Genomic DNA, 19,330 nt, shown 5'->3' on the forward strand with positions numbered 1-19,330 from the left:
CAGGGACATCCTTTGGATGTTGGGGAGCAATGGACAGAGATGAGAAGGCAAGATGTAAACAGATGTTGTGCTAGTGCCCAGAGACTGGAGTTATTAGGCACTTCATTGCACTGAGGCCATTTTACAACTTCTAGCTCCTGAGCAAGCTGTCACAAGTCACTTGAGTGCATCTGCACTGAACTTCATTGTGTGGTAAAAGTCAGTGGCTCTCTCTGTCTCTACCCAGCCCAAGCTAGTGGCTTAATTTATGGTTTGTCCTCGCTCTGAATCACCCTTACTTAAATCATCTCATACCAACACACACTGCAGTCCTTGCAGATCAGTAGCATTTTAGATTAAGGCTGTTATGAACCCCTGATGATGCTGATTTATCACTGTTCTCACTCATGTTGTTTTTCTGTCTTCCCCACTGCAGATCTGCGCAGGATGACCGCTGGCTTCATGGGCATGGCCGTGGCCATCATCCTCTTTGGGTGGATTATCGGCGTCCTGGGGTGCTGTTGGGACCGAGGCCTTATGCAGTATGTGGCAGGGCTTCTCTTCCTCATGGGAGGTAAGGATGGTGGTGTTTGAAGAAATGCATTTTTCTTGTTGTTTTCATGTTCCCTCTTTCCACATGTCTCTCCTTTTCTAAGTCACTATGTTTTCACAGTTGTTTTGCCTGATCTGGACTTGGTTTCATTCTGATCTTCTTCTGTGTATATCAAGGATCACACAGTCATAGTTACATTTAACTTCCATCACAAAACTTGTCTAGAGTGTCTGTAACTCATGGTAGTAGAAAGGGTAATCTGAATTTTTTAGTACAGTACTCCCCTGTTGGATGTAACACTGTCACTTAGTAAGCTCAGTAATAAAAATCCAAGGATTATGCAGATGTTATTCCCACCACTATCCAATTCTGAATGGGACACTGATATCTAGAACCTGTGCTGAGAGTTATAATCTATATTTATTACTCATGAGTTGTTCTTGAGTCAAATGTAACCTTTAGTTTATATTTCTCTTTCTTTGCTGTACCTATGAAGAGAATTCTCTGTTTTCCTTTTCCCACTCTACATACACTTTCTTATAGACTTCTCTCTGTAAGAACAATTATCAAACTAGCAGTCTTTCTCCCACCTCTTCCTGTTTGTGCTTGCCTTTCTCAAATATGGATGTGAAGGACCATTCTCATAAGGTCTAATCAATGACTTGTATAAGTGGTGTGATGGTTTCCTTCCCCTGCTGGTGATTCCTTGCCTGAAGTATTTTGTGGTTGTATTTGCTTTTTTCATGCTGCATCACACTGGAGACCCAGAGTCATCCTACAGTTGGGTGAGACATGCAGACCTTTCTCCACCTTTGTACTTTCCTACTGATGCTCTCCCAATTTATGGCAGAGGTTTGGTTATTAATCCCCAGGTACATGTCCTGACACTCTGTACTTTTGAGCTTCTTCCCATTCCTACTATACCAGCCCTCAAGGTCATCCAACATTTCCCATGTAATGTACCAGCCTTCCTTACTACAGATCCCATCCAAATTTCTGTGAGCAGCAGATTTCAAGGGACAGTTACTTGAAATGAAGGGTGTGAAAGTCAAGTCCCAAACACAGCTCTGGGTGAATGTCTCAAAGTAAACACCACTACTTCTGTTCTCTCTTCTTTTCTCTGTTGCTGATTTTTGTTTAGCTGGGTTTTTGCCCTCTGGGCAGATGATCACTTCAGTGCATTTTATCATCTGTTTATCTGTACTGTGGTGTGACATAGATCAGTGTGTGACATAGAGGAAAGATTCTGTAGTCCCAGAAGAGGAGTTAAGTGCTGGGGTAACAAGTATTTATGTTCTAGTGGTGTTGTGCTGGTGACATTAGACATCAGTTCTCTCTGTGCCCAAAAACACATCTGAAATCTGCTAGGATCTTGTGCAAGCACTCACTGATCTTCATGGGGATGTCTGTAAATGGTTTGTTGTGGGTGTCAAAACATTATAGGCCATGGCTTGCCAGATGAGCTTGGTGTTTCTTATTTATTTAAAAGCATAGTTTGCACAGGGGCCATTTTCTAATCTGCTCAGATATCTGCGTGGTATTTAACTCATTACAGCCCAACATTCAGATTAAAACATTAAGAGTATACTAAATAAGTACAGACAACTTAACATTTATTAAAAACTAGCTATGTCTTGTTTCTATTCAGAAATTATCATCTTATATGGGCTGGTTTCCAGTGCAGTTGCAGAGATTACCTTTTAGCTCAAGGTTATTTGTGAGTGATTTAAAAGATGACTGATAAAGTTTCCAGGTGAAAAGAGACTCAGTTTTTACCATATGTAGTGGAATGGGTCACTCACAGCTTACAAAGCCATCTTTTGGGGTGCTCAAACAACACACATTTCAGTGGAGATGGAGCCAAGGCCACGCAACTGGGAGCAGCCTCAGTCATTCCCATGGAAAAAGCTGCTCCTTCTCAGAGAGCAGTGGCTCTGCAAAACTCTCTGGAATCGTGGGTGCTGGGATCATCCAGCTGCACAGGAGCTATCAGTGCAATGCAGCTGAATGTGTTATTTTTTATGGAATATGCAATGAGACTATGAGGTGGGGTTACCTCTGGGCTAAGCAAAACTATTTCTGGACATCCTAATCAGGTGTCAGTGCTAAAGGAGTATATGGAAAGAATGGAAGAGGCTTGCAGAAGAGCTACAAAAATGTGGTTTGAAAAACAAGAAAAAGACAGCATGCTACAAAAAGCCAATTGCTTGAAACTGTTTACCAGAAGGTTTATAATTAACTTGAACACAGAGTGGAAGTACCTATGCAGTGGGAAGCCATCTGATAGTAGCATGCTCTTTGCATAGACAAAATAATAACCAGATCCAGCAGTTGGAACACAAAACTAATTTAAATGAGAGTCACCAGATTATTTTATCTGCCAAATTCTGTCAAGATATGTAATATTATAAATAAAGATGTACTGGGAGGAGATCAAACTTATTTTCTGCTTCAATGCAGACACGTGGATCAGTATTACCCAAAGGTTACCCTCTTTCTTGTTTTGCACAAGTCAATAGCACCTGCTAAACTGATTTCTTTTAGCAGCAAGTGGGCATAAAGTAACATCTACAAACTGAAGCAGTCAGTTAATAAAATACAAAACTAGAGCCATCTAATTGAAAAGTCAGTAGCTATCAATGTTTTCAGACTGTGTCATGTGTTACATAGTCATTCCTTTTACAGACAATGAGTCTTTTAAATTAAAGTTTTTTATTGCTGGACAGTGTTTGAATACAAAACTCTTGCTTCCTCCATGCCAAAAGTGCTGTCAACATATTACGGTGCTGTTTCTTAAAATGCATGGAGACAGAGTGCCTCTTAGTTTTGCCTTTTTCTCAGATCCAATAATGGGAAAACTGCTTTGGAAGGTTTCTGCCATCTGACCTCATTGCAGCTGAGAGGAGACTGTGTTCAATTGGTAGCCGTAGAATCAGACTGAAATCTAACCTTCCCTTCCATTTTCAACACCACTTGTCTTGGCTACATTTGTAGCATTTGTTCTGTTTTTATTTCTAGACAAATAGCTCTTTTTCAATGCTTAAACATTGCCAGCTTAACATATCTGCGGGGTTTGTCCCTTATTGCCCATAACTCTTTGAACAGAAAATCTCAACAGAGCACTGAGAAGCGTGCTATAATAATCTAATAAGACCAGACATGGTTTGCTTGGACCTCTGGTTCTTTATTATATTTACCAAACAGTCCTCTTGCTAACCCATGTGGCAGTGCCTCATAAGGACTTGCTTTACTTTGCTTGATCTAATTTCTCAAGCAAATTGCTGAAACAAGTCATTTATGAAATGCAGGCCATTATTTGGTTTTTAGCTCATCCGGAATCCAGGACAAGTAAACTATGATTTAGAGTCTGTTTTACACTGCTATTCTGCATGTTTTATAACAAGCTAAAAATTATTAATAATTCATCTTTTCTGTTTAGTCCAAATGTATCTGTATCAACAGCAATCACAGATCCCTTATGGCTTCCACAGTTCTTTTCCATAATTTTTGGTATTTATTGTACAATTTATACTATGATTCCTTCTCTTGAACGACCGTGTTTGCCTGACCATAGTAGGATTTTTTTTCAGTCCCTCATCTTCTACAGAGCCAGATGGGTACTGTAAATTATGTTTAGCACTTTTTATCTCACTTTGCAGGCTGGTATTGTTGCACAGCCTCCTATACGTAGAATTACACTATTGTTACATTCCAGTGTTGTCAGTATCGTTTTACCCTGCAGGTTGGGAGAGTTTCCCTTTTTGATAGTTTCTTTATATGGAATTATGCTCTAAAATTTCACTGTGATTAGTTCATTTTGTTCATCTTACTTGAGACTGTTTAACTCTATTACAGAAGTGGGTCACACTCAAATTATACATGACTCCAAGCACATCCTCTTGCAGGTTCTTGTGTTTTCTCTTCATGCAAATTACTGAAAATCTGTGCACCAGTAAAAGCCCTAACCAGTAACTTTATAATAATTTCTGGAACTTTAGGAACATCTGTAACACTACTTCCAAATGTCAGAGTCCTGTGCCAAACGTGATGCTTTCATGCTCATAAAGTACCAAGTCTAACAGGGATTCAGCTAAACACCTACCTGAGGAAATGCATATGGGATATTTTATACACTGTGTTTTGACCAAAGCAAATTTATTTGCACCAAAACGATGCCTTTGCATTTTCAAGTCTAGACGTGGCCATCCCATCAGTTCCCAGGAAGAGGTGATCACATTTTCTGGCTTTGAGCAGTTCTTTTGAAAGCATTCAAATCCTTGACTAGTTTGGGTTTATTATTATGGCAAACCTGCCAGTTCTTTTGGTTGGTGTCCTCACTCCCTTGACATCTAATTTAGCCAATATTGTCAAGGTCAAATGTCAGCTTCAGTTCCAGCTCCAAAGAGCTGAGATGCTACGAACTGACACACTGGCATATTCCACGGTCTCCACGAATCCCTTCTTTCAGCTCTCCATCAAGTTGTTTGTGAATATTTCCTGTATCATGATCAGCCAACAAGCTGACCCATCTAATCCTACATTTTTCTACCTGCTCTCCAGCACATTCATGCACAGGATTTTCTTGTTTCAGCATCTCAGGTATGCAGTCTTGCAAATCCAATCCACATCTTCAGTTACTGTACTTGCTTTATAAAATCATCTTTTAAAGGCAATCTCTGATAGCGTGATGTTTTCCCAAGTCAGCTGATTTCAGTCAGCCGTTTTGAAATATCATATGGCTTGCATGATTTCTAATTTGAGGGCAGGGCTAACTTCTTACCTAAATACTTCAAGTGCCTGCTGTGGAGAAAGTGGGGTGGCTGCCTCCTGGTGGCATGATCCAGTGTTTTGGCAGTAATTTCATCTTCCCCCTCTCTAGCTTGTGCACCTCTCTGCTGAACTGCTGTCTGCTGTCCCAGCTGGAAATACAAAATGGCACTTCCAATATCATGTTCTGGTACTTGCCTCTGCACACAGTTATCCCTGGCCAAAGCTACCTCACTTGCCTTTGTAAATGTATTAAAAGCTTGACAAAGAATGATGTTTTATCATCCTTATCAGAACTCTGTCCATGGGCTGCACATCCATGTATTTTCATTTTCTGAGTCTGTAATTTGTACTTAGAACAGATTTCAGTGAAATAGTTAGGGGTTTTACTGCATGCCTAACAAGGCAGCCCTTCAGGGAGAGACTTCTGTGTTGTCTTATTTCATTCCAAATTTACTGCAAATGAATGTAATAAATCATCTCTGCACTTGTTTACTCTTTTACCTGTTTTCTTTACTCTTATCAGGTCTCTGCCAGTTTTGTCTTGTGACATACACTTCAGGATGACTTTATGGGTTTTTCCCCATTTGATAACAATTTCCTTAGAGAAGCATGTAATTTTACTAGCCTTGCAAATATTCATTATTCTTTGCAAAGTCAAGTGAGTTTCTTGCTGTAACCTTGCTTTGAGCCAATTAGAGATTTTACCATTAATAATTCAGTCTCTAATTAGTCTATTTGGAAATTATTCCAGCTGTTAAATGCCCTCATATGTGATTTGGCTTCACCATGCAGATCTGTAATAAAATGATCTGGAGTCTCATATAGCAGCTCATTTCTTGTCTTTGCCTAGTGATATTTTTGCCTGAGGTACTGGACTTGGAGCTTTGCTTGGGAGTCTGAAACTTCCTTTTCTACTGGCACTGAAAGGCCTGGAAGTCATGCTGTACACATATAGTAGTAGTACAGAGTTCTTCTGGCCTGATTTTTTGTTCTAGCACTTACTTTCAAAAAATCAGGAATTTTTTTCATCCTCTCTTCCCTTGTCATCAGTGGTTATCTGCCAGTCAGGGGGTTTCAAGTGCCATTTGCCAGTTCCACTTTTGCCACTGATTTGGGCTTCTTCTGACCCCCTCTAAGAGTCCTGCAGAGACATTACTCTCTGTAGCCTGTCCATACTCAGAGGACCTAGGTCAGGGTTAGAAAAGCTTCAAATCTTTCCCACAGCAGAGGTGATCACCTATTCATTCCAATGCTGGCTGATGCCGTAAAGATAAGCAGGCAGGAAAGATGTGTGAGAGGGAATAAAACATTAAGTTATGCAGGTGTGTTGGCATAATGTAATGTTTTATTTCAAATATGCAAGAGAGAATTTTTTTTAAAGAAATAAAGAAAAACCCACTTATGTATGTTATGAGTGTGTTCTTTTTAAAATTTTAAACTGTGGAGAAATAGCTTTTAATAAGTAATTTCCAGCCTTCTCAGAAATATTCCAAAATATTCCTTTCCTCAGTCCAGGGGTAAGGCAACAAAATGCTTTATTATCCTCACAGCCAGAGGATGGACCAACCATTTAGACTGGGTCACCTTCTCGTGCCCCACCTGTGCCACCTTCATGCAGGGCTGTCACCAGGTGCCAGCGGGGATGGGGACACACCCAGGGCTCTGTGCCAGTGCCATCAGCTGTCACAGCACGACTTGCTGTGCCCAGGAGCTGATGGGCAGGCTGGGATGCCAACCCCATCAGAAAGGGGGGCTTCAAACCAAGGCTTGGGAGCTGCTCAGCGTAGCTGTGCTGCACACGTCCGTATCCTCTTTCACTCCCACCTCCACAGAGAGCCTCGTCTTCCAAACCCCCCGGCTGTGCTTCCTCCGCCCGTGCTGTGCATGTGTGAGGAGATGACAACAGAGACATCTGTGGATTTGCAGCCATGGATTGTTACCAGCTGTTGAGTCATTTGAGTCTCAAATTTAACTCACTGTACTTTGAAAATAGCACGTAACAGTAGAAAATAAGAGTGTTTATTCTACACAACTGTGGTCCTGCCGTCTCAAAATAATCGTTCCACTGCTGAATAATTTAACCAAGATGGAGCAATTTAATGTAGCAGGTGTAAGGCAAAGCTCTGTGACTGACATCTCCTAGGAAGTTATGAAGTACCTTCATAGTAGCTGCCAAGAGGAAGCAAAGAGAAAGATAAACAAAGGAAGAAAGTAAGAGCCATTCTTTGGAATTCATTGGGAAATATGATATGTTCCACAGGGCACCTAGGATTTCTATTTTTCATTAATAATCAAGGTCTCTACCCATTTTTCAAAATGTTTACTTGTGGTGACATGATCAACCACAACACTGAATATGGAAGGTATTTCATGTGATCATTTATATTTTTTTCATTTACACGACATTATTCTTTGAAAGTTCAGTTTCTTGTGCTTCTTCCCCTGAAAAAATAATTTTAGAAAGTATACATCAATTATTTTTTTTCCTATATAAAGGTAAGTATAAATGCACATGTGTGTGCACAAGTGTATGCAGACAGATCTTAAACAGCAGCATGTGATCATTAGAAAAACAAGATCTGCAGTAAGTTACTGGAATGTGAACTGTGAAGCTTGGGATAAATATAGTTTTCACTAAGTCATAATACCTTTGGCTAATTTGAATAGTATTTATAATTCAAAACAAGTTGGAAGACTGGAAAAAAATGAGATACCAATCATGTTTTATTCCTGTGGGACGTTCTAAATTAATGATGACTGCAGAGGAGCTTAAAAATTTGGCAAAACTCCCTACAGACCACTATGAGGACTTATTCATGTGGATTGACCTCCAGATGGAGAGACAGGCTGGTTTGTATCAAGAGATGCTATAAATGGGTTATGAAAGTGTTTGAGACCAGGCTCAGCACAACAAAATGATTCCCCCCTCTGCCATGCCTCCCCCACCACACACATGAACACTCTGGCTCCTACCTGTGCTTTTGGCTAAATTTTGCATTATGCTCTAAAGTGATTTAAGGCATTGAGTTGGAAGAAGCTTGAGTTAATGTACAGCATTAATAGGCTTTAAATGTTTAAACATCTCAAAGGCTCTTCATTGTTTAAAACCCTCAAACACATGACAAGGGTGTTGTGGAAGGCAGAAAAGGAGCTGATGAGGGTCTTTTTGGACCTGTGAGGAGAAGCAGAGCTCAGAGCAGTCATGCAGGCTTTAAGTCCATCAGGAAGTAATGTAACAAGGCCAAGAGCATTCATATTCAGGAAATAAGAGTCAACTTGTTTCTAAAAATGTCGTTTTTTGCTTTTAAGGATTTGTCCCTCTTTATGGGGACTAGTGAGGAAATTTGGGTTCTTAACTGTGGAGAAGACAGGCTCAGAGGAGACTATTCCTCTTTACAGCTACCTGACAGGAAATTGTAGCTATGAAGGGGCTGATCTCTTCTCCAAGTAACAAATCATAGAACAAGAGGAAATGGCCTCAAATTGTACCAGGGAAGCTTTAGATTGAGTAATAGAAAAAACCTCTGCACCAAAAGTGTCTTCAAACAGGCTGCCCACAGAAGGGGTCACCATCCCTGGAGGCATTCAAGAGTTGTGGAGATGTGGCACTTAGGAACACGGTCTAGTGGTGGATTTGGCAGTGCTGGGTGAACAGTCAGACTTGATGAACTTGGAGATCTTTTCCAACCTAAGCGATCCTCTGATTCTTTTAAAGCATCTCTCCCTGCAGAGTTTGTGGTGTCTCTCACAGACCTGGTTCAAGGTCATGTTCCTTGGTCCCATTTTAGGCCAGGTTTCTGGAGTCTGAAGTGTGGCTTTTCATTTCTTATATCTTTCAAAACCAGGATACAGACAGACACATGTCCAGACACGTATGTGTGGATACAGGTTCACTGTACGTACACATGTCCTGATATGGGGTAGAACTGGAACTGCTTCTTCATCCAGACCAGTGAACCATTAGTGATGAGCCTTTAGCAACTCTTACCTCTTGCCTTCTGAATGCTATCTAATTCCCTATTTTCATTCAAAAAATAAATATTTAGGAAATCGCTCAGGGAGACATACATCCCCTTTGCCATCTTTTGAGGTTAATATATTGCCAGGATGGCCTGTTGAGCATTTCCCAGCTAGAAAAAAGTCGCTCAGCAGATGGCAGGACAAGGCTTAAAAGAGCATGGGGGACGGGGGGGGGGGACGGGGGGCGGGGGGGGGGGAGGTCCATGTTACATCTTAACTGCTAGTACTTCTCTCTCCTTTCTGATGCACCAAAACATTTTGCATTTATTTATTTATGCTGGCACTCATTTTGAAAAGGAAATAGGAGACTCTGGAAATAGGAAAGATCACTCACTTTCACAATACAGACATCTGTGTGTCACTGCCTATCAGCAGCTGAAATACTCTTTTATAATTTCATGTTATAATACTCCTCAAGGGGAATCATAACTCTCATTTACAGCATAAGTTCAAATGCGGAGTTATATCTTTTGTCTCATAGAATATTATCTTCACTAGATGTTATTTTTTTTCCAGTACCTCAGGAATATATCTGATTCTCTAGGTGAATACCTGGCATTGAAATGTTGAAACCTGAGGTAACATCTCCATAAACAGGGGTGGGATATAGATGTGTTTTTTGCAAGTCAATAACACAACTGTACTGCAGAGTGTAGTCATTTAGAAGTATTGTTCTGTGGGGCTTTTTTTCCCCTGGAAGGAAAGGCTCAACAAGAGAATTCATTGTCAAGCCATAGCATTTGATCTCCATGGAAACATCAGTTGACTTCAAAGTCAACCTTCAAATGTGTTGTGGGTTTTTTTTTTTTCCTGTGGCTCATTTCTGATGCTCCTAGATGTCCACTTGCAGGCTGTGGGGAAAGAAATACCAACACAATTTCATCAGCCTTGTACCTGATCACGGGAGGGCACTGGCACTTAGGAGAAGGAGAGAAAAAGCTTCTCTAATGAGGTGCAGAGATCTTATAGTCTGGAGCAAAAGACTGCACACCTCTAAATTCATTGTTTTTCTGTCCCAGCTCAAATCTGTTTCCCTGAACTTTGTGTGCAGTAAATTAAGGAGTCAGCTCTGTCTGGCTTTTCAGCAGGAAGAGCTGTTCATATTCCTCTGTGTGTTCATTTTAAGTCAGCTGTACTGATTTGTAATTTCTCCCTCACCAGGATGGGAGGTACTGGCAGAAGCACCAGTACCTTCTAAAGTTACGAGAACAGACAACTTAGCGCAGTCCGTGAAGGGCATGCAATCAAGTTCCTTCTCAGGGATGTGAGTAGGTCTTTGGGGGGCTGACAGAAGGTAAAATAAAGTAGAAATAAAGCAGAGGAGACAGATTCTGTAGAAATACAAAAGACTTCCCCACCCACAGCCCTGGAAAACGAGTTCTGTGTGTTTTAAAATTCAGTGGTTGTCCCATATCCTTTAATAATGTCACAAGGCCTTTGATCTGTTGTTGGCTTCTGAATTCCAATGGCAAGATGCACCAAAGCTAAAGGAAGACAATGAAAACAAAACTGGCATTTATTATTGGGTTGGTCTTTTTAAAAGGAAATTTTGCTGAGTTGTTTGCATGCCTGACATAAAAGTGGAAAGACTGCACATGCAACAGAAGGAAGATTAATACTGGCACGATTTGCTAGACAGAAAGAAAACCTTACAGAGAGAATAGGGAGGAAATTTCTGTGTGTGGCAGATCTTTTTGTTAAATGCAGAGGCTGAAGCAAGATTTAGATTCATTTTCTTTGCTCCTCAGGTTGTCAGCTCAGAAAACAACATTCCCCTTGGGCAAATCACTGCCACACTCACTTGGTCTAATCTGTCTGGACAGAGTCCAACTGGACACTGGAAGCTGCATTTAAAAAACAACTGGAAAAAGCTATAAATGAGTAGGGCCTTCCTCGTTTCTGACCAACCTGGCTCTTCCAGGGCATACAGAGATAAGTCATGCCAATGTACTTGTATGGGCTACAGAAGATGAACAGGTATTTCCTCTGCCACAGGAAAGGAGATTTCAGCATGATCCTTTAGGACTGTACAGTGTCAGTCTAGTTTGTTGCTTGCAAGCATTTATGTGGATAATGTAAACTTCATAGGAGTGCCCTGCACTAAGTGGTTCTTGTTGACCGGACAAAACTGCATCTGATTTTGATTTCTGACTATTCTCTCTCATTAACTGGATCAGAAGATATAGAAAGGATTTTCTGTTCCTAACAGTCAACTCAGGGAAACAGTAATAGAGCCCACAGAAATTTGTAGTAAAGATCCTGAAAGTTGTACAAGCAAAAAGTCCTTTGGTGACTCTACAGAAAATGAATGGAAAGACTTTTCTCCAGCACCTAAAGGGGACAATATCCAAATCAGGTAGCCACCACCAACACGCCAAGCTCCCAATGGCTTCTTTAGTACTGCCTTCAGCAAACAGAAGGATTAAAAAGGCATGTGACTAACTATCCTTTTAGACCTGAAAGTATTCCCTCTAGAAGTATTTATAGTGGCACACAGGAGGCAATATGGAAGAAGGCTGTATTGAATTTACTTGTGCTGTACATGTTCTCCAGTCTTGTCTTGAAGATCTATCAGTAGACTTTTCAGCAATTGAGGATTTCCTGCACAAGAAAAATTACACTAATCCTCTGAGGCTCCTTCTGAGAGATGTCCAGTTTGTTGACTGGAAGAAAATGCTCTTACATACTTAGAGGTGTAATGAGCTCTTTACTAAAAGACCAGATTCAACATAGTGCACAGATTCCTCATGCTACAGAACATGTCCCATAACAAGGCAAGCCCAACCTGACTCCACAAGTTTCCCTTTAGCTCTGACAAATGCTGAGGGTGGGAAGCACCTGCCTAAGGTACAGCTTGATACTAAACTTGTGTCATCATCTGAGGCAAATCTGAGGTGTGATGGAGTCACTTGAGTTTGTTCAGACCTCCAGTGCCTCTTTCTGTTTAATCTTTTGGCCTCTGCCTGGGTCATGCTGTGAGCTCCACACTGCAGAGGATGAAAGAACCTGCCAGAAGCCACTGTATGTTGCCAAGCATGGTGCTTGCCAGCACACGGATGGGATAATTTTTCTAACTTTGGATTAGAATTTTTCTTCATTTTGACACTGAGGTCCTTTCTTTGCTTTCTGCTCCAGTAAAATCAGAATAATATCACAGTACTACAACTGGCACAATTTTTGCTGTGTTTTGTGTTGTGGCTGCAAGTTCATGACCTGTTATGTTTGCTTAATGGCTATAGTCAATCTGCTTTATTATTGCTAGGTTATTTTCGTTGGGTCACAGGAATCAGCATTGCTAAAGTACTCAGAAGTTTATTCACTCAGGCTTTGATCTGAAAGCTTTCTTCTCGGCCTAGTCCATCAAACCTTTGTGCCTTTAGCTAAGTAGTGTTGCTTTTGCCTTACGTGCCAACTCACAGCTTCAGAGAGTGCTTGCTCATTGCTGTAGCTCACTGGCTGTGGCAGCGCACAGCATGGGTGTCCACTCCCTGTGCAGTCCCATGCCCCAAGGGATACGGTCATGGAAATGTCACCATGTGCAAATCTGCAGTGTGAAATATGGACTGACACTTGTATCAGCAGAGCAAACTGGAGTTCAGCCCTCAGCTGCTGTAGCATTGTTCCTATATATGAGATACTGATTTACACGAGCTTAACCATGGTCCCCATGAAGTGTTTGAGGTTGTAGCTGAGGACACATAATTCTCTGGTGCCATAAGAAATTACAGCTTGTGCAGCAGCAGTCCCTAGGCAGGCACACAGGGGAGGTGACACGCAGCAGGAGCACAGCTCTGGTGTTTGCTGGGCACCTCTGGCACCTTGTGAGGCAGGAGGCCAAAGGCCAAATGCAAACCACATTCTGAGAGTGGCTATAATGCAATATCATGACAGGCCCTGCAGTTTATCTGGTCCATGGTATAAGATAAAAATGCATTAAGTCCCAACCCAGGCGGGGATGTAATCTCACAAGGACACCGCACTAAATCTCCATCACCCAGTCAGATTTATCCTTCCATCTCCGCTTTTTACAGAAGGGCAGTTTTCCAGTAAACCCCTTGCTATTCTGCAGCCTATTGGTGATGCTGCAAGCTGCTTCTGCTGGAACAGTACATAATTAAGCAATAATTTATATTCTATGCATGTATGCACAGAGCAATAAAGTGTTCTCAAGAGCTGCGTGCTGCTGAGGCGTTTAATCCGTGCACAGAAGGAGTTTACTGCAAAGCTGCTCCCTCCCTCCAAAAGGCTTTTGTCATCACTGTATTGGGAGGGAATTTGGTGTATTCTTTAATAATTTCATTTGATTTGGATATAATTTAAATAGTTAATGCTACACACTCCATTTTGGGATCAGACCTAATTTTATTTGTTTGTTTGATGTACCTTGAAAATAGTAAAAGCTAGTAGGGCAGAGAGAAAGTAAAGATAATGTTTCACTTGTGAGATTTTTTTTCTCCTGTAGCCCTATAATAAAGGAAAGTGATGATAATTAAGTAAACAGCACTCCTTCCAAAGACATTAGTGCCCACAAGAAGCTTTGAGAAATACTTTAAAAGGCAGAGATTTATGTTTATTTGAAAACTGTATGGTTTCAAAGGACATCTTAAAATCCATACCTTTGCAGTTCTTTTTTATCTTCCAATTTATAAGTAATACTTGACATTTCTATATGCTTTAAAAAATAACAGAAGGTGAGAAGAATCAGTTTTTGGGGTTGTTTACTTTGTACATCTGACAGCACAGTTTGTGAATCATTTCTATCTGTTGGGGAGGGAAGGGAGAGAATGAACATCATTCTGTCAGATGCGAAGGAAATGATTTCCAAATCATGAGACAAATGATCTGTAGGAGGAGGGTCTCAGAGATGGGCTTGGTGCCCAGTTCATTTTAATTACTGGCTTTTTGGATTTCCCATGCCTTCAAACTGGTGATGTCTCCTTCAGGTTCCAGTCAGACACCTCCTCTCTAATAATAAGGATGAGGGTGTTTAGATGTAGCTCCTGCCAACAGGAGGGTCTGTTTATGCCTTAGCACCATGAAGGTTCCCTTTCATCTGCAGTGCATTTAAGAAAGGCACCAGTTCTTGTCTCAAGACATCACAGATCTTGGGAAATCCCTCAAGCTCTATCACTCTGGAAGTTGAGCCAGGTCTATGGGTGAAGGATGTGGCTTCTGACATGGTTCAAGGGGGTACTAGCATCAGGGAAAATTCAAACAGATTTGCTATGGATGATTTGAGCCTGTTTGTGTTTAAATCTGTTCACTCACGAGCAGTTTTGGTCTCCCCTGGAGGTGAGGTTTAAAAACTGTGGAGGCATTGCAGACCCTCATACAGCTGGGCTGATTGGAAAGAAAGGGACATTTACAAAAAAGAAAAAATTAATTCCTTGCAGCAGAGGCCCATGGCACTGCTTGATATAATCATGCTTGAAAACAGCAAAGGGCTCTGACTCATAATCCTCATGGAATTAGGCTTTGACCAACACTGACATTACCTTTCCCTGCCATCCCTCTTCAGACCATGTCTGCCCCTGCAGCAAGGATGGCAGGACCCCAATCTTATATACATATATAGCAAATAAGTTCATCTCTGTCCTAAAAAATCTCCCAATCTAAATGAAAGGGACGTTAGTGTAATTTTAAATATTATTCTTCAATATATAAGAAAGACAGGCACAAGATAACCAAGAGGTATTTAATAGCTCCGGTTCTCAAAGCACTGATGATCATCAACCCATTACCAGGACAGGGACTGTCAGAACCAGGCCAAGATGAAGGGAGGCTACCTGACAAGGAGTCAGGATGGAGGTTTGACTACATGTCAAACAGCAGTTTCTGTGGCACAGACACAGCTTTACATGAAATTTCATCTCTCACTTGATTGAAGCATTTTGCAGTGACACGTGAATTACCTGTCAAAAATCCCACTGTTGCCATGTCTCATTCATTAGGTTTTACTTTGGAGGATAAAGTGTAAATCCCAGCACAAAGAACTTTGTGAGTTCTGCTCCCCCCAGCTGCTGAAGGACATGGCCTTTATTTCTCTGTGCAGCTCGTGTACCAGCGAGCTCTCACTGACACCTGCCATTCACAGTTTGTGCCAGGGCCATGGCTGGACCATCAGACTTCTGCTTGGACCACAGCTATGGAGCGTGTTTTTCACAAAGAAATTAAAGCTTGTGTCAGCGCAGTTTCCAGGGGATCTGGGGCATTAGTGCGCATGAACTTGGGAGGAAACTGCAGAAGGGCTCAGTTTGACTTCTGGGGAGAAAAAGGATCATAGGGTTGGGAATGCTCATGACTTCCTGCAGTCCTGCTGCCTCTGAAGCACTGTGTCTGTAGTGCAGAGTGTCATGGGCAGCACCAACAGCCTCCCTCCTCTTGCTACCTCAGCTCCACATCTTACCTCGACTAGCAGAGGCTTCCTTTCCACAGGGTAAGCTCAGGTTCTGCATCTCTTTTACCCATGACTCCTTCATTACAATGGCCAACAACTGTGCAATTTACAAGGGTGATCTTTTGTGTTGTGACTGCCAGTTCATGAGGAAAAACTACTGAACAGTCATAAGGTAGGAACTTTACTTGGTTTTCATCAGTGGCCTTCCTGGTGAGAGGCCAGATTAACTATAAGCAGGAATTTCCTTGCTTGGCTGAACACAACCAACACATAGGACTCATAAAATGGCCATAAAGATTTTTCTAGATGGCATAAAATGGCATTTTTTGTGTCTGCAATGAACAGTGCTAGAGAGACAGATAAGTCTGTGTTGTACAAGACATCCTGCAGAAGCACTGGGGGGTGACAGGCTGAGGACTGTGCTCTGCACTCTGTGACATTGTGCATGGCAGTCATTATTTGTCATCATGTGTTAGCACATTCTCCAGAAAGGGGCCAGGCTTTTTTTAGAGAAGTCTCATCCTTGTGTGTCTCATCCTTAGTTCTCTAGTGTTGTTACTTGCTCCTCTTTATTGTTCCTTTGTTAAGGGGCAGAATACCCTCAGCAAGGTGGAGAGCCAATATACTGGGCACTGCTCAAATACAACGAGTAAGCAACACTCATTGCACTGAAGAGCTTGTGAACAAAACAGCCAAGACAAAGCATGAAAGCACGGGGAGTATTTGAAATCCAAAGTTATTCCTTCCCTTTTGTACTTAGCAAATGCAGCTTTACTCTGGCCACACAGATTTTCCCACCCACCTCTCTGAACAATCTTATATTTTGAGAGAGCAGAAATTACCATGTTCTTACTAGCAAAGAAAGGCCTTCCCTGTCATTTTCTAACCACAACCATTTGAAATGAGCCACAGAGCTCAGTTCAGAGCAGTGCCTCTTCCCCAATCCCACAATGTTCTAGTCATTCTGACATAGAACACGGGGAACAACCACATTCTTTTCAAACCTCTTCATATTGCTGAATAACTTAAGTAACACAGTAAAACATGGAAAGGATGTGTGGTTTTTAATCAAACAACCTGATTTTTGACTAATGGATTGTGGGATGGTGATCTCCCCATTTATCCTACTCTGTGCTTTGAAGTGGTATAGGTCAACTCCAGAGCCTGGGATCTCATGAGGCTTTTGCAAGAATCCAGATCACTAATTGCAGACTGCTGGGGTGCTGGTGGGAGGCAAAAAGACTGTTTTGAATAGTACCTGCTGCAGCAGCTGCCTGGTCCTCACTGGTACCCAGTGGCACTCCCATAATATGAGTATTTGGGAATATCCTGGGCCATCTGGCAGCTGTGCATGGCATTAGTGGAAGCACCTGACCTTTACAGCAGAGACAATCTACAAGTGACGTTCCAAAATACAGTGGAGAAAAGGCCATCCCAACAGGCATAGCAGTGATCAGAAGAGGGAACCATAACAGTGATCTCACTGCAGGTCCATTATAGAGATTTGCCTGTAGATTCAATGCCTATATGATGTTTCTGCTAAATAAAGGAAGTGGGTATAATGGAAAGTCCACACATTTTGGTGATGTGGGTATGTTCCTGCAAAGGCTCCCAGTTTCTGAACTGAATTCCATGGGAATTCACCAAATAATCTTACCTCTGTGTTCAGACTGGGGAGAGTTAAATTCATTTATTCAATGTAACTGCAGCTGAAAAGAGAAAAGTAACAGCGAGAAACCACAGCAAAAGTGTTGCAGAAGAGAAGCAGAGCCAGGGGCAGGAAGCAGTAGAAGGAAGCAAGGACATCTATTAAGCAGAAGACAGGAGCTTGTCATTGAGACTAGGCAGATTGTGACTGCTTTGGAAGATTATGCTGGGTTAGGGATGGGACCAGGAAGAAGACATTCCTCACCAGCAGCAGTAAGTGAACAGATGCAGGACATGCTGCACAGGTAGCACACATGAATCCTGTAGGCTGCCTTCTGTGCCTTCTGTGCCCAGGGCTCTCCAGGCAATTCAGAGAGGCCCAAAAAGGGAGGATTTGAGAAGAAAAATAAAGTACCAACTTCACACTGATGTGAGTCGTTATCTCTTGTGGCAGGTGTGTAGCATCTGTATCTATCCATTATTTGGTGTGTGGGTGGCAATTGTGACATTTCAGGAGCTCAGAGTTTAGCTTCAATGAAGCTGGAGGCCAAAGATCAAAATTAGACTCATCTGGGTGGGATAAAGTTCAGCCTCATCTGATATGTGTGTCTTTCCATAACATCACCTGACAGAGTTAGGAAGTTTGTTCTCGCTGTGTTCTCAGAAAGAAATAAATGAAATATTGCTGCAGAGATGGAAAACAAGAACAAGAATATTTTGAAGATTTCAGCAATGTGGCAGAGGGCATCTGGATTGAAACTGGAGTCATGCAGAGGGCAGATTCTGAGTTTTGTGAAGGATTTAAGGACTTTTTAAGTAATATTTAAAGGGAGACTGTATAATGAAAAATTCTGTATTTTGATATAAGAAAAGCTTGAAGAAAATCTCCCACATAAGTTCAAATGTACATTTCAACAGAGCCAGAACATGTCAAGTATATTGTAATGTTCTATAAAGCCTATCACTGAAAAATTGGAATGAAACAAAAAAATCAAGGTTATTTTCCCTCCCAAAAATGTCAAAACAAGATTATTCATTCTGTATTTACTCTGTAAAGCAAAGTTTCAGAAAAATCAATGGTTCCATGGAGCATTCTGGTTCCCAAGGGAGTGCTCATAATGAAAAATGTTCCTGTTGAAGTTTCTCCACACAGCTCTGTTCAGCAGCAGATCAATATTCAAGGCTGTGGTGGCACTCAATTCTTTCTCCAGACTAAGCCACTCTATACAGACATCTTCCCTTAGGCACTTCCTTACTGCTTGCACCAGCTCTCCTCATGCAGCTTGGAAAGGGGTATGTCTATCACTCTTCTAACTTCTCTTTGTTTTTTTCCTCCCTCCTTCTCCCCTTCCCGCTCTCCTCCAGGAACCTTCTGCATCATTTCACTGTGCACGTGCGTGGCTGGAATCAACTTTGAGCTCTCCCGCTACCCCCGCTACCTGTACGGACTGCCCGACGACATCAGCCATGGCTATGGCTGGTCCATGTTCTGTGCGTGGGGGGGCCTGGGCCTCACTCTGATCTCTGGCTTCTTCTGCACTCTGGCCCCTTCTGTCCAACCTGTCCCCAGGACCAACTGCCCCAAATCTAGACCTGAGAATGGGACAGTGTGCTAAAACAAATAGCAAACAAATACACACACACACAAAGACATATATATATATATATGCCTAGGTATGCCTATACATGCATATATATATATATAATTATATATATATATATAAAATCTCAAATTAATGCCAGTGCCAAGGTAGAGCTGAGTCCAACATGGCACTCACATCTCCACTGGACTCTGTATTGCTTCATTCTTTCTCACAGTGATGGGAAAGCTTTTCTCTCACATGGCTCTTCCATCCAACTCTTAACTTCAGCATCATACCTTAGAGGTCAAATGAACCTACAGTTGCACCTACCTACTGCCATTTGGGAGGGGAAACAGGGGATCCATGTGGGGAATCTGGAAC

The 19,330-nt window shown here is 41.8% G+C and overlaps 1 protein-coding gene across 1 annotated transcript in view; it reads left to right on the forward strand.

Annotated features, from left to right (window-relative positions):
* The window catches only part of TMEM178B (transmembrane protein 178B), a gene marked incomplete at both ends in the record, with an annotated part of 204,968 nt that extends 185,986 nt beyond the window's left edge, over positions 1-18,982 (forward strand). The window contains 2 exons of the mRNA XM_084206104.1: positions 416-553; positions 18,732-18,982. Coding sequence (XP_084062230.1) covers positions 416-553; positions 18,732-18,982 — 389 coding nt within the window. The remainder of the gene's footprint in view (positions 1-415; positions 554-18,731) is intronic.
* Positions 18,983-19,330: the final 348 nt, after the last annotated feature.

This window comes from Fringilla coelebs (assembly GCF_963513975.1).
Source record: "Fringilla coelebs genome assembly, chromosome: 5".
NCBI classification, from domain to species: domain Eukaryota; kingdom Metazoa; phylum Chordata; class Aves; order Passeriformes; family Fringillidae; genus Fringilla; species Fringilla coelebs.